Below are 15,994 nucleotides of genomic sequence, written 5' to 3'. Positions count from 1 at the left end.
TTTTTAGCCTGGTTGCTGTTGCATGTGTTATAGTCACATGTCTTGTAGAGGTTTTTAATCAATATTCTTAATTTCATCTAATGTTTTGTCGACACAGCATGGTCTTTCTTTGGATTTACACATGATTTATTTTACTCATAACCTGTAGGTTATATATCTTTTGGTTCTGTTAAATATGTTTGTCTGATCATACGTGTTAATAAATCCTGTATTTTTAATTAAGATGCAGAATAATGTTTGATAATGGCCCACTTTACCTGAAAATAAATTTGTCTGGAGTACATGACCTCAAAATGTTTATATATCTTTTTATATGAGCACTTTATATGAACTGTAGAAATGTGTCTCTGCATCAGTGTCTCAGCAATGGATGCTCTGCAGTGAATGGGTGCCGTCAGAATGAGAGTCCAAACAGCTGATAAAAACATCACAATAATCCACACCACTCCAAAAAGACACTAATTAGAGTATCTGAATCCACTCATAATTAACAGTTAATTTAGATAAATGAAGCTGAATCACTTCAAAATTGAACAGTGTTTGAATACTTAGTAAACTCCTCTGAAATGAACAAAGCCTGAAATTAAAATAAGCACAATAATCTGTCAAAGACAGTCATTAGAAACTGAATATGGTTCATTTTGGCTGAATGACTGGACGCGGTTGATTTTACTTTATGTTTTTAATAGTTAATACCAGAGGAACGTTGCCCTGATATACAGAGAGATTAAAAGTGGATTTCATTAAGATCAACACAGCAGGAAAAACTATCAAAACTGGCAGAGCAAAACTCAAACCTCCATGTATTATACAAGTATTAGATCTGCAGATCATCCGGTATTAAAAACATCAAGGTAAAATACAGGTGAAAACTGCAGTGCGTGTCAGGAAGGTTTGTATAAAATCACAAGGATCTGTTTTGTTTGTTTAGACGTGATGACCATAATGTCAGCTGCTGCACAAGATCAAACTGTGAACACAACCAGATCGCTAGATTTCTTCACTGCATTTTACATTTTTTATTAATATGTTTTGTCATGTATTCCAGTAGAGGAGAAAAACTAAATTAATATGTACTTTTTCCTCATATATAGACACACAGTGTGTATACAGTATATATATATTGCTCACCATAGTTGCATCTATTTGATCAAAAATACAGTAATATTGTGAAATATTATTAGAATTTAAATTTTAGTTTTCTATGTGAATGTGTGTTAAAGTGTAATTTATTTCTGTGATCAGAGCTGTATTTTCAGCATCATTACTGCAGTCTTCAGTGTCACATGATCTTCAGAAATCATTAACATTAATAAAAAAAAAAAGTTATTCCAAACTGTAATAATTTTTCACATTCTCTAAAAACAAGGTGTAATATCTTCTTTCTGATAATGATGTTTAGATATTTTACTGGAAAATAAGACAAAAAATGTTGATTAATTACAGAAATCTTCAGTTCTATCTAAAGTGAAGCATAGTTTGTAAAACCAGTCCTGAGCGATGATCTGATCAGCTGTGTGTATTTCTCCACCGTAACAATCTGAAGGAATCATAACCAGCTGCTTTTCTTCGATCAAAAGCAGATTTTTCCATTTTGTAATGTCAAATCAAGCGGTGCGTATGGGAAATCAGCTGAATTTGGCATCATCAACATCCTTGTGATTTCAAGGTATCTGAAGCGACTCCCAGTGTTTAACATGCCAACATTATTTCCATGGATGAAGCAATTTAATAAACTACAAGGTATAAAAAGTTAATATGCTTGAACACATGTGTCCCTGCAGCACAAAAGCAGTCATCAGTAACACAGGTATATCTGCAGCAATAGCCAACAATACATTGTATGGATCAAAATTATCAGTTTTATGACAAAAATCATCAGGATATTAAGATCATGTTCCATGAAGATATTTAGTGAATGTCCTACCGTAAATATATCAAAACTTCATTTTTGATTAGTAATATGCATTGCTAAGAACTTCATTTGAACAACTTTAAAGGAGATTTTCTCAATATTTAGATTTTTTTGCACCCTCAGATTCCAGATTTTTTATTCAAATATTGTCCGATCCTAACAAACCATACATCAATGGAAAGCTCATTTAAAAACAAATTCTAATTTTCAAAAATTGACCCTCATGACTGGTTTTGTGCTCCAGGGTCACAACTGATCTGTGTTCATCACTCAAGCGTACGCCGTGATCAGACGATGTTAAACTGATAGAGATGTGACTGTAGCGTTAAAGGACACTGCAGATGTGGCGTGGCAGGACTGAGGCGTGTTCTGAGGTAAAAGGCTTAGGATGGGGTCAGAGGTCACGGCAGGTCGTCGGGGTCAGTGTCGTCACGGCCGTAGTTTATAGGCTGCAGCTGCTTGACCACATAGTCTGCGATCTCACGCGAGCCAGCGGCCACGACCCGTCTGGACATGAGGTCAAGCGCGCCTCCTGCACTCAAACAAAGAAGAAGAAGAAGAAGAAGAAGAAGAGTTACTAACGAAGCACCTGCTGATTCTCCATAAAACACACCTGCAGGCTGTTTCATTAGCAACCAGTTTACACGGAGTATATATTTATATTGAGATGGCATTTAATGAGTTAACTGATATTGACTTTGCTTTGATTGGTACATTAAAAGTAATAGTCACAAATAACCTTTTAAAGCATGCATTTTGTAATCTGTTGTGAAAAACACTTTTATATGAGCAAAGGCGGCTGTGAAAATAAATCTGCATTGTTTATACTTCTGATCAATCACTCAAAGAATTCACAAAATTCTAACCTATCATTGAAATAAAACAATAGAAAGTGGGGGGAAATCTCATTGTGAAATTAATGCTTTCTCTAGTTCATGTTGGCCACAATTATTGCAACGTCCTTTTCCCAAAATAACAGCTCTGAGGTCTCTCCTGTAATGCCTGAAGAGTTTGGAGAACACCTGATAAGAGCTCAGAGACCATTCCTTCATCCAGAATCCCTCCAGATCCTTCAGATTCACAGCTTCTTCTCTTCAGTTCAGTTCAGTTCACTCATTTTCTGTAGGGTTCAGGTCAGAGGACGGGGACAGCCATGGCAGAAGCTTCATTTTGTGCTCAGTGACCCATTTTTGTGTTTATTTCGGATTATTGTCCTGGTGGAAGATCCAAACATGGTCCATTATAAGATTCCTAACAGAGGCAGTCGGGTTTTGATGTTTTATCTGTTGGTATTTGACAGAATCCATGATGACATGCGTCTGAAAAACTAAAGATCCAGCAGTATATTTAACCGTAGACATGGGGTACTTTTTTATCCCCGTTTGTACTAAACTCATCTGGTGGGTTTGCTGCCAAAAAGCTCTTTTTTTAGTTTGATCTGACCATAGAAGCCAGTCCCATGTGAAGTTCCAGTGGTGTCTGATAACTGAATATGCTGGAGTTTGTTTTTGGATAAGCGAAGAGAATTATCCTTGAAACCCTCCCGAACATCATGTGGTGATGTAGGTGCTGTTTGATATATATTTTTAAGGTTTTCTGACCCCGAGACTCAACTATTTTCTGTAATTCTCCAGCTGTGGTCCTTGGAGAGTCTCTGGCTGCTCAAACGCTCCTCCTCGGCGTGCATCAGGACGATATAGACACACGTCCTCTTCCAGACAGATTCAGAACATCTTTAGTGGATAGCAACCTCTTAATTATTGCCCTGATGGTGGAAATGGGGATTTTCAGTGCTTTAGCTCTTTTCTTACAGCCACTTTCTATTTTGTGAAGCTCACCAATCAGAACTATATTCTCAGGTTTTCCTCCTTGTGATGGATGATTAAGGGAATTTGGTCTTTGTGTTCCTCATTTATAATCCTGTGGAACAGAAGTCATGACTGGACAAATCTCTTTCTCCTACTAAAAAAAAAAAAATTAAATATGAATGGGAATATATTTCAGAGATATTTTACTCTTAAGAATTTCTAGGGGTGCCAATAATTGTGGCCAACATGCATTGGAGAAAACATTCATTTCCCCCACTTTCAATTGTTTTAATTCAATGATAGGTTAGAACTTTGTGAAAAGAAACAACGCAGATTTATTTTCACAGCCGCCTTTGCTCATATTTAATAATACTGTATAAAGAATAGTATGCTATATTAACATGCTACAGTATAAATATCCTTTTATGACTGTAGATTAAGTTACAGTTTATATACAAATACTAAACCGTGTATGAAATATCATGTAAATGTTTAGATTTTCATCATGTGCTCACCCAAATCCTCATGTTTAGTTACTGAAGTTTCACGCAGCCCAACACCTTCAAGTTCAACATTCATAATGAAATAATAATCCCAAATCAACCATCCAGATACAAAATCCCTTATTGTTTAAAATCCTACATTATGAATTAAACACACTCCTGATAACAGCATAATGACAATACTGACCAACCATGGTCATTTTCCGCATCCAGAAGTAGATGTGTGAGCGTGACTGACCTGTGGTGTCGATGACGTATCCGCCGGCCTCTCGGATGATGACCGCGGCCGCTGCGATGTCCCAGCAGTGCAGACCGTACTGGTAATAGGCCTCGGCCGCGCCGCTGGCGATGTGACAGAGTGCTAGCGTCGAGCTGCCGATGATCCTCACACTGTGGGTCAAAGGTCAAATCCTGACCTTTACATCACACACCGACTATATGTGACCCTGGACCACAAAACCAGTCACAAGGGTCTATTTGTTTATTTTATTTAGATTTATACATCTTCCGAAAGCTAAATGAATAAGCTTTCCATTGATGTATGATTTGTTAGAATCGGACAATATTTGAAAATCTGGAATCTGAGGGTGCAAAAAATCTAAATATTGAGAAAATCAGCTTTAAAGTTGTCCATATGAAGTTCTTAGCAATGCATATTACCAATCAAAAGTGAAGTTTTGATATATTTACGGTAGGAAATTTACAAAATATATTCATGGAACATGATCTTAATATCCTAATGATTTTTGTCATAAAAGAAAAACTGATAATTTTGATCCATACAATGTATTGTTGGCTATTGCTACAAATATACCTGTGTTACTCATGACTGCTTTTGTGCTGCAGGGTCAGATATGAGCCACATCACTCTTTATTTTACAGCTGACACATGTACAGTGCACATAAGTGGATGAGACGGAGTGTTTTCTGACGTACCCGTGAGTAGGTGCACTCAAAAATTTCTTCATATTTCCTAAAAAGATATCCAGTGTTGCAGGGTCTCTCTTCGCCCCGATCTCTGTGAGAATGAGGGCCTTCGACACATCTGACAGAGAAAACATCACGTTATTTGAGACCCTGGACCACAAAACCAGTCATATATCTATTATTTATTTATATTATATGAGATTTATATAATTTCATGAATTATTTAAATATACTATGCTCAAATATTTAGGGTTTTCATACTTTTATTCAGTAATGACACATTAAATTGTTTAAAAGTGACAGTAAAGATGTTTCATATAAATGCTGTTCTTTTGAACTTTCTATTCCTCTGTGAATCCTGAAAAATAAAATGTATCACAGTTTCCACAAAAATATTGGTAACATTGCTAATAATCAGAAATGTTTGTTGAGCAGTAAATCAGTATATTATAATGATTTCTGAAGATCATGTGACACTGAAGACTGGAGTAATGATGCTGGAAATACAGCTGCAGATCACAGAAATAAATTACGGTTTAACAGATATCGGCATAGAAAACAGCTATATTAAATTGTAATATTTAAAAATTGTACTGTAATTTGTGTCAAATAAATGCAGCTTTGGTGAGAAAAGACTTCTTTCAAAAATATAGAAAAATCTTACTGACCCCAAACTTTTGAATGGTTGTGCATATATTGACCAATAAGCATCGAGGACTGTAACTATTCATTTATAATTTAAATAGTTTTAGTATGCCATTATAAATCCAAAAGATGATTACCATTTATAGCAAAAAAGTAATTAAAACATGTAGAAAAACAAGCTGACCTTTCTCTTTCGAAACCTGTAGTCGCACACCGTTGCAAAAGGCTCCATGTCCTTTCCTGGCCGTATACAGCGTCCCGTCAAAACAGTGGTAAATGACTCCAAGCTCCAGCTGAGGGGCAGAACTCTTGTGATTATTGAACAAACACATGACAATGAAAACACCCATAATTCTGACCCTGTATAGCTTTATCAGGGTTTACCTCTTTCCTTACAGCAAATCCGATGCTCACTGCCACCATAGGGAAACTGAAAATAAAGGATTGCGTGTTGGGAACTCAAGAATATGTTTCTATGATGATTTAAACACAATATATGATGGTTATGGTACCTGTGCACAAAGTTACACGTCCCGTCGATGGGATCGATTATCCACGTAGGGTCGTCTGTCAGTTCACACTTCACACCAGCAGCAGATGATTCCTCACCAATAAACCTGAGATTATTATAATCAACATCACATCAACATCTGACACAGAGAACAATCACACAAACAGTTTTTACAGAAAAATTATGAATCATTAAACACTTCACAGTAAGTCTGTTGTGCCCTTTTATGGATAGCAAAACTAAACATCTTCTATAGGAAAATGGGCTGATTTTATCAAATTAATCTTTGTAAAACAATTCTGAGAAAATAGAGTGATGGTGTTAATCTTAATAATGAATGATTATCATCAAAAATAGCACAGTTGAAAGCAGTGTATACACACACATACACACACACACACACACACACACAGTTGTGCTCATACATTTACATGTCCCTTGACAAAATAATTACTGAATTTATAAAAATGACGTTCAAAAGTTTACATACCCTTGAATCTTAATACTGCGTGTCATTTCCTGGATGATCCACGACTGTATTTCTGTTTTGTGATCGTTGTTCATGAGTCCCTCATTGGTTCTGAACAGTTCAACTGTCTGCTGTTCTTCAGAAAAAATCCTCCATTCTTTGATTTTCTAACATTTCCTGCATATTTGAACCCTTTCCAACAGTGGCTGTATGATTTTGAGATCCATCTTTTCACACTGAGGGTAATTGGGGGACTCATGCAATGAGTATTAATGTATTAATTATTTAGAATCCATGAATTACATTAAAATGTATTAATGCTCAAGGCGGCAACACAATGCATTAAGAGCTGGGGGGTGTAAACCTTTGAACAGGATGATCAGGGTCGATTGTACTTATTTTGTCTTCTGGGAAACATTTAAGTAGTTATGTAGCTTCTAAGTGTAGTACCAAATGAAAACATTATGACCTTTATACAAAATAAGAAAAATTTAAAAAAAGGTTTACATCCCCCAGCTCTTAATGCAGTGTGTTGCCGCCTTGAGCATTAATACATGTACATTAATACATTTTAATGTAATTCATGGATTCTAAATAATTAATACATTAATGCTCATTGCATGAGTCCCCCAATTACCCTCAGTGTGAAAAGATCGACTGAAAAAAATCATATACAGTAGCTACTGTTGGAAAGACTTCAAATATGCAGAAAGTGTTAGAAAATCAAAGAATGTGCAGGAGCTGGAGGATTTTTTCTGAAGAACAGCAGACAGTTGAACTGCTCAGAACCAACGAGGGACTCATGAACAACGATCACAAAACAGAAATACAGTCGTGGATCATCCAGGAAATGACACACAGTATTAAGATTCAAGGGTATGTAAACTTTTGACCAGGGTCATTTTTATAAATTCAGTTATTATTTTGTTTTAGGGAGAATATATAAACATGTGATATGTGAAAAAGCTTATTCAGGACAGTATTAAATAAACAATAACTTGTGATTTTCATGATCCCTCTTATTTTGTTAAAATTATTAACATATTTGCATATTCTGCAAGGGGCATTTAAATTTATGAGCACAACTGTATATATTCATACATACATACATACATACAAGCCAATGACTCGGCGCCCCGCGCTGGTACAGCAACTGTGGCGATGGGACATGACATCTCAGTTACCTCCTTCAGGGAACAGGGGTTACATACGTAACGGAGATGTTCCCTTTCAGTCAGTCATGTTCGAAGTCACATCAGAACGTACTGATGAAATTGCGATCCCTAACAAAGCGCCACTATTGCTGCCCCTTCCAGCGCCCCTAGTAAGCCACCTGAATCCACCCATGGCAACTGGGGCAGAAGACGGGACAGAGCTTACGTGGAGAGAGTCTATACAGTTGTTCCTCTTGACCCATACAGTAAGACTTATTTGAGAACACTGGGAAAGCGTGCCCTTTCCAGGGATGCTGCGGAATCCACATCCTGCCCGCAGGGAGGTATCATGTGGAGCTTACACATTTAGGGCATGAAGGGCAGTACAACATATGGAATGTCTCTGAGGTGGCTCTGGCCCAGTTAGGAGGGAGTCAACACCGGCAGAGACAGCAGAGCGGAGTCTACCAAGGGAAAGACACGGACTCACCAAGAGGGGAACTGTACTGTGGAAGAATATACACATGGGATCGCCTATGGACACCTAGAAACCTACAAGTGGTAGGCCTACCACAGGACGCTCCACCTGTCAGGCTGCTGAGGGTGATGGAGGAAGTCAACAGGGTTCACCTTGTGGGGAACTGAACTGAAGAGCAGAATAAGCACACGTGCGGAGATGGGAAGGCACAGCAAGCGAGACACCGAGCAGTCTCTCTAGTTTACTGGTTACTCAAGGCGAGTACACAAGTGGACACTGGCTCTACTCAAAGGCAATAAAACCTAGCAAATGTCTTTGGTGTCACTCAGCCCGCAGCTCTACATATATCTGTCAGCGAGGCGCCATGTGCCAATGCCCAAGAAGCGGAAAACACTCCTCGTCAAGTGTGCTCTCAACTCGAGCGGGCACGGCACACCTTGGGATTGATACACCAAGACGATGGCATCCACTATCCAGTGGGCCAGCCTCTGCTTGGAGACAGCCTTTCCCTTCTGCTGGCCTCTGTAACAGACAAAGAGCTGCTCTGAGGTCCTAAAGCTCTGCGTACGGGCCAAGTATAGGTGTAAAGTGCAAACAGGACAGAGCAAGGCTAGGGCTGGGTCTGCCTCCTCCGAGGGCAGCGCTTGCAGGTTCACCACCTGGTCCCTGTAAGGACAATTCCAGGCATGATTCGTTGACCGAAAATGCATGAGGATGCACTGTCTGTATTGACAGATTTCTCAGCTCTGTGGACTGCAATGAATCAATGAATGAAGGCATTTATATAGCGCTTTCATTGTATATTCCTCTACACCCAAAGCGCTTTACAATCATGTGGAGGGGGGGATCTCTCCTCAACCAACACCAGTGTGCAGCATCCACTTGGATGATGTGACGGCAGCCACAGTACAACAACACCAGTGCACTCACCACACACCAGCTACAGGTGGAGAGGAGACAGGGAGATCCAGTGGATGGGGATTATTAGGAGGCCATGATTGATAAGGGCCAGTGGAGGGAATTTGGCCAGGGCACCAGGGTTACGCCCCTACTCTTTACGAGAAGTGCCATGGGATTTTTAATGTCCACGGAGAGCCAGGATCTCGGTTTAACATCTCATACGAAGGATGGTGCTTTTTACAGTATAGTGTCCCTGTCACTATACCGGGGCATTAGGACCCACACAGACCACAGAGTGAGCACCCCCTGCTGGCCTCATTAACACCTCTTCCAACAGCAACCTAGCTTTCCCAGGAGGTCTCCCATCCAGGTACTGACCAGGCTCAACCCTGCATAGCTTCAGTGGGCAACCGGTCTTGGGCTGCAGGTGCTATGTTTGAGACATATGACAATGTCTCAAAAGGGGCCCTCTGCAATGCCGTAGGCACCAGAGGGATATCCCAAGAGGGTGCAGGGTTAGGGTGAGGAGGATTTAGTCTCCTAACACCCCTCAGGAATAGGGCTGTGCAATTAATCGAATGCAAAGAGCATGCGCATCTTGTCTGTAAAGCCAGTTCTGTGATTAGTAGTAAATCTCCATCACCTGCTTTCAGATGGAGCAGCATTTGCGTTCATTATTGGCAATGTATCGCTTGTCTTAGCTTCGTAAAATTACGGTTGAACCACTTATGTCACATGGATTATTTTAACGATCTCCTTACTACATTTCTGAGCCTTGATCTTGTTAGGATCCTCGCGGTCTATGGGAGGGTCAGAGAGCTCTCGGAATTCATCAAAAAGATCTTAATTTGTGTTCCGAAGATGAACGAAGGTCTTACAGGTTTGGAGCGACATGAGGGTAATTAATGACAGAATTATCATTTTTGGGTGAACTATCCCTTTAAAGGTCCCCTGAAGTGCTTTGAAACATGCAGCGTTATTCTATGTGGTGACGTAATTTCAACTCAAACAGGAAGACAGGGTGGGGCATATCAAGCACCCCCGCCCCCTTTTTAAAATAGCCAATCGCATTTTGTTTATATCTGCTCAGGCCAGAGCTGTTGAGCTCGGTAAAGCCGCATTTGACAGCCATAGTCTAATAGATTACCCCCTAGATTCAATATGAAACTCTTAAACAAAATAATAATCATAATAACGCTGAGGCAGAGGAGTTTTAAAAGTGTTTAATATATGTTGACTCGCGGATATGATCCGCTGCGCGTGATCGCGTCTCTGGACCGGAGCTAAAGTCCGGATTAGACTGTGCACGCTTCTGCGATTCGCGTGAGACAACGCGAAACCAGACCTCATTTGCCCCAATCAAAAGCATATTTACACTGTCTGAATCCTTCCCTATCACCTACATTGTGCACTACGTGCCATTCACTGTAGGGATGCATCGATCCGATCCTCAGTATCGGTATCGGCTCTGATACGGTCATTTTCTGCCGGATCAGGTATCGGTCAGATGAGACCGATCCAAATCCGATATTGTGCGTATACTATTCTGTGTTATTGTTGAGCCACACGAAAGGCACAAAAACATTATAAAGTTTTTGTGCACAATATTTCTAGTGTTCTGAAGCTGTTCCATAGTTCAATGTGAGGTACAGATGAATATTTTAAGTTATTAAATTCAAGTTCACATAAACACTTCTTTCCGCTGCGGCTATCCTCCATTCAGCTATCCTCCATTCAGCTATCCTCCATTCAGCAATCAAACTGTGCGTTGCGCTCGGTTACTACAGTCAAACTCTCTTCAAGAGACTGAGGTTTAAAGCTGTTAAAAGAAAAGGCTCAAACTAACGCACAGATTTAATACAATACGCATCAATATCTCTTCACTTTGTGCTTTGAACTCTTCCGTGCGGACTCGGAGGGCTGTGCAGCCTGCGCGCTGAGACTCCGTGTCGCTTCAAGCACATCATTCTGCGCACAGGATGTGCATAAGTGCCGCTCTGTATTAGAGCCTTTCGTTTTATAATACTTTTCTGTGCAATGAGAGATTATTAATAGCCTTTCTTGTCCTGTCCTATCTATCATATGTTGCTGCCTTCATTACTGTGCTATAGATTTAAAAGAAATGTCTTTTAATTTTATAGTATATATTTAAATGTATTTACTTGTTTTTTTCATGAATGTATTTTACAACAATACAAAGAGCAGCGTGTAACGTTGATTTAGTCGTACACGTCCACTTTTATATGTCAATAAATGTTTCACTAGATGTTATAAAATTATTGCGTACCCGTGATTTTTCTAGAGTATCTTTTGCTGCTGAATTACTAACCTAGTTTATAATAGTATATTTGTCATAGATTACGACTATATATTTGTTACTTTTCATTCAAATGAAGTTATCTATATGTAGTAGATTGTGTTTAACACACAATGGAGTGACCGATCTCAGCCGCAGCGTCTATTTGTAGTGTAGGGGCGGGCGCTTCGGATTCTAGAGCGCATTTGATTGGCCAGAAGATTTGATGAGAAGCTGAGGTATGAAGTGACATAAAAACAAAAAATCTTTGATTCGTTATATGCGAATATTGTCTTTGTTTTGGAGCACACTGGCTTATAGATAACCTTAAGACTAACATTGATACTAACACCCCCCAAAAAAAACTTTAATTTTGGTTTCAGGGGGACTTTAACTACACTTGTGAGGACCACTTTGAGGACATCTGACTGGTCCTCACTAGTTAAAAAGGCTTCTGAATCAGCCAAAAGATGTTGTTGATGTAAATCTAGTGTTCTGCACATGTTTGTGTGATGGGTAAGTTTAGGGGTAGGGCTTGAAATATCATTAGATACATGAGGGGTATTTGTGTGTGTGTGTGTGTGAGAGGGGTATTTGTGTGTGTGTGTGTGTGTGTGTGTGTGTGAGAGGGGTATTTGTGTGTGTGTGAGAGGGGTATTTGTGTGTGTGTGTGTGTGTGTGTGTGAGAGGGGTATTTGTGTGTGTGTGTGTGTGTGTGTGTTAGGACCTGTGTGAGGGGTATTTGTGTGTGTGAGAGTGTGTGTGTGTGTGTTAGTACCTGTGTGAGGGGTATTTGTGTGTGTGTGTGTGTGTGAGAGGGGTATTTGTGTGTGTGTGTGTGTGTGTGTGTGTGAGAGGGGTATTTGTGTGTGTGTGTGTGTTAGGACCTGTGTGAGGGGTATTTGTGTGTGTGAGAGTGTGTGTGTGTGTGTGTGTTAGTACCTGTGTGAGGGGTATTTGTGTGTGTGTGTGTGTGTGTGAGAGGGGTATTTGTGTGTGTGTGTGTGTGTGTGAGAGGGGTATTTGTGTGTGTGTGTGTGTGTGTGTTAGGACCTGTGTGAGGGGTATTTGTGTGTGTGAGAGTGTGTGTGTGTGTTAGTACCTGTGTGAGGGGTATTTGTGTGTGTGTGTGTGTGAGAGGGGTATTTGTGTGTGTGTGTGTGTGTGTGTGTGTGTGTGTGAGAGGGGTATTTGTGTGTGTGTGTGTGTTAGGACCTGTGTGAGGGGTATTTGTGTGTGTGAGTGTGTGTGTGTGTGTGTTAGTACCTGTGTGAGGGGTATTTGTGTGTGTGTGTGTGTGTGTGTGTGTGTGTGTGTGTGTGTGTGTGTGAGAGGGGTATTTGTGTGTGTGTGTGTGTGTGTGTGTTAGGACCTGTGTGAGGGGTATTTGTGTGTGTGAGAGTGTGTGTGTGTGTGTGTGTGTTAGTACCTGTGTGAGGGGTATTTGTGTGTGTGTGTGTGTGTGTTAGTACCTGTGTGAGGGGTATTTGTGTGTGTGTGTGTGTGAGAGGGGTATTTGTGTGTGTGTGTGTGTGTGTTAGGACCTGTGTGAGGGGTATTTGTGTGTGTGAGAGTGTGTGTGTGTTAGTACCTGTGTGAGGGGTATTTGTGTGTGTGTGTGTGTGTGTGTGTGTTAGTACCTGTGTGAGGGGTATTTGTGTGTGTGTGTGTGTGTGTGTGTGTTAGTACCTGTGTGAGGGGTATTTGTGTGTGTGTGTGTGTGTGTGTGTGTTAGTACCTGTGTGAGGGGTATTTGTGTGTGTGTGTGTGTGTGTGTGTGTGTGTGTTAGTACCTGTGTGAGGGGTATTTGTGTGTGTGTGTGTGTGTGTGTGTGTGTGTGTGTTAGGACCTGTGTGAGGGGTATTTGTGTGTGTGTGTGTGTGTGTGTGTGTGTGAGAGAGTGTGTGTGTGTGTGTTTGTACCTGTGTGAGGGGTATTTGTGTGTGTGTGAGAGGGGTATTTGTGTGTGTGTGTTAGGACCTGTGTGAGGGGTATTTGTGTGTGTGTGTGTGTGTGTGTGTGTGAGAGAGTGTGTGTGTGTGTGTGTGTTTGTACCTGTGTGAGGGGTATTTGTGTATGTGTGTGTGTGTGTGTGTTAGGACCTGTGTGAGGGGTATTTGTGTGTGTGTGTGTGTGTGAGAGAGTGTGTGTGTGTGTGTGTGTTTGTACCTGTGTGAGGGGTATTTGTGTGTGTGTGAGAGGGGTATTTGTGTGTGTGTGTGTGTGTGTGTTAGGACCTGTGTGAGGGGTATTTGTGTGTGTGTGTGTGTGTGAGAGAGTGTGTGTGTGTGTGTGTGTTTGTACCTGTGTGAGGGGTATTTGTGTATGTGTGTGTGTGTGTGTGTGTGTGTTAGGACCTGTGTGAGGGGTATTTGTGTGTGTGTGTGTGTGTGAGAGAGTGTGTGTGTGTGTGTGTTTGTTCCTGTGTGAGGGGTATTTGTGTATGTGTGTGTGTGTTAGGACCTGTGTGAGGGGTATTTGTGTGTGTGTGTGTGTTAGGACCTGTGTGAGGGGTATTTCTCCCTGAGCGTGGAGATGATGAGCTCCTCCACCTGATGGTCTGCCTCCGTCACCAGGTCTGTCGGTGTGCTCTTGCTGCTCACCTGCTTCTCCTGCTTCACCGCACACTGAACCATCTGATGGAGAACACACAGTCACTCCTCACTCTAACCATGGTAACTAATACTATGGTATTTCCTGGTGCTGGTAGAGTGATATGGGGATATATATATATTAGAAACATTAAATACTACCATCACTGATACGTCACTGTACCATAATACAAAATCTGGTGTTACTGTTAACTATTAAATATAATTTCCATCAAATGAAATAAAGCTGAAATAAAATCAAATATAAACATTAGATCAATCTCTTACACTTAAAAATAAACAGAAAAATAATGAAAATGAGAAATCTTGCTTTTGCAACTAACTAAAATAAAGTTTAATTTGACATACTAATATTATTAAAACTAGAGTAAAAATAAATTAAAGCTACATGGAAATATAATTAAATAAAAATGACAAAAGCACATACCAAAAATGCCATGAAATATAAATATGAGATAAAACTTTTCTTTAGCAGCTAATTGAAATTTACTAAAACTAAAAAATTAATTAAAGCTTTATAGAAATATAAAAAGCTAAAAAAAAACAAAAGAAAAATTATATAAAATATAAATATTAAATGAAAAACTTATATTTTTTTGCCTTAGCCACTAACTGAAATAAAATAAGTTTGATTTGATGTGATAAAAATGCCAAAACTAAAATAAAAATAAATTTAAGCTAGAAATATTTGATAAAAATGAGAAAATCACATCACAAAATGAGTAAACCTTAAACAAAAATTGAAACAATCAAAAAAGAAAGAATTAATTTTAAAAAGTCAGTAACAAATATAGCCTATTATCAGATAAATACTAAAATAACACTTTGTGCAAAGATTACTAGAGAAAAACACAGGGAATTACCACACACTGTAATATCATTATATATAATACATATTATACAGTGTTTGTGATTGCTTTGAAAGTGTTATTAATATAATCAACATAATAAAATCACAAAACATAATAATTATAATAAACATTAACCCTAGTGCTAGCAATGCTATAATAGTAATGGTCTCATTGTAGCGCTCGCTGGAGATATGCAGCTTTATCAGAAGAACCCGGTCAAACACAAACCGCTGAATAACGCTACCTGTCCGGCCCTGCGCGCCATCTGCACGGCTACATCCAAACAGCCGCTCCAGTCCTCCATCACGATCAGCGGGTCAGCGGAGAGAGGCCTGCACGACCTCTAACCGATCACGGAGACGGGATCCGTGCAGCATCCGACCGACAGCGCTTCCGTGCGATGCTAATATGCGCTAATTATGCACATGCTAAGACAGTTTAATACATTCTTTTTTATTGTTTACGTTTTTATTAAGTTCTGTAATATTTTAAAACACTTGTATCGATCGTTTAATGCATATTTGATATATATATAAAAATGAACAAATAAATAAATGTTTGCCGTTTAAACCAATTGCATGACGTCACCAGCAGAGGGCGCCGGCTGCAGGTGCAGATACAGCTCTGTCGTTTAAAAATGAGGATTTGGAGCATCATTTTAATAATTATGTATGGGAAATACCATATACACAAACAAAAATGCTCTAATAATAAACCTAACATAACGTTACACTGAAACTTTAAAAAAGCCAAAAGGATGTAAATAATGTTTGAATCCTTCACTTATGGACATTTCTTGTAAGTTATCCCTGTACTAGTTTCTTCTTCTCTTTTATTTGTTCCTTTGAAGCTATTATGAATGTAATTGATAATAGTTAAAACACCTCTATATTTGTATGTTGCATTAATGCTCTTATGTATTAA

The 15,994-nt window shown here is 39.4% G+C and overlaps 1 protein-coding gene across 1 annotated transcript; it reads right to left on the bottom strand.

Annotated features, from left to right (window-relative positions):
- Positions 1-665: 665 nt before the first annotated feature.
- impa2 (inositol monophosphatase 2) lies at positions 666-15,484 on the bottom strand. Its single transcript, XM_079409262.1, has 8 exons — positions 15,315-15,484; positions 14,110-14,243; positions 6,311-6,415; positions 6,183-6,228; positions 5,983-6,091; positions 5,163-5,271; positions 4,465-4,616; positions 666-2,447 (listed from the first exon to the last, which is right to left on the bottom strand). Exons 1-8 carry the CDS (start codon positions 15,372-15,374, stop codon positions 2,317-2,319), a joined length of 846 nt encoding a protein of 281 aa, XP_079265388.1. The 5' UTR covers positions 15,375-15,484; the 3' UTR covers positions 666-2,316.
- Between the last annotated feature and the right edge of the window lie 510 nt (positions 15,485-15,994).

Source organism: Barbus barbus, assembly GCF_936440315.1.
Source record: "Barbus barbus genome assembly, chromosome: 46".
In the NCBI taxonomy this organism is placed as follows: domain Eukaryota; kingdom Metazoa; phylum Chordata; class Actinopteri; order Cypriniformes; family Cyprinidae; genus Barbus; species Barbus barbus.
The sequence above is the reverse complement of the archived record's forward strand: the minus strand, read 5'-3'. Positions and strand labels throughout refer to the sequence as shown.

Coding starts and splice junctions, on each gene's coding strand:
- impa2 (XM_079409262.1), bottom strand. CDS start 15,374: ATGGAGGACTGGAGCGGCTGTTTGGATGTAGCCGTGCAGATGGCGCGC. Junction 6,416..14,109: donor GAGAAATACCCCTCACACAG/GTCCTAACACAC, acceptor TAATAATCTCAG/GTTTATTGGTGAGGAATCAT. Junction 2,448..4,464: donor ATACGTCATCGACACCACAG/GTCAGTCACGCT, acceptor GTTTGAGTGCAG/GAGGCGCGCTTGACCTCATG.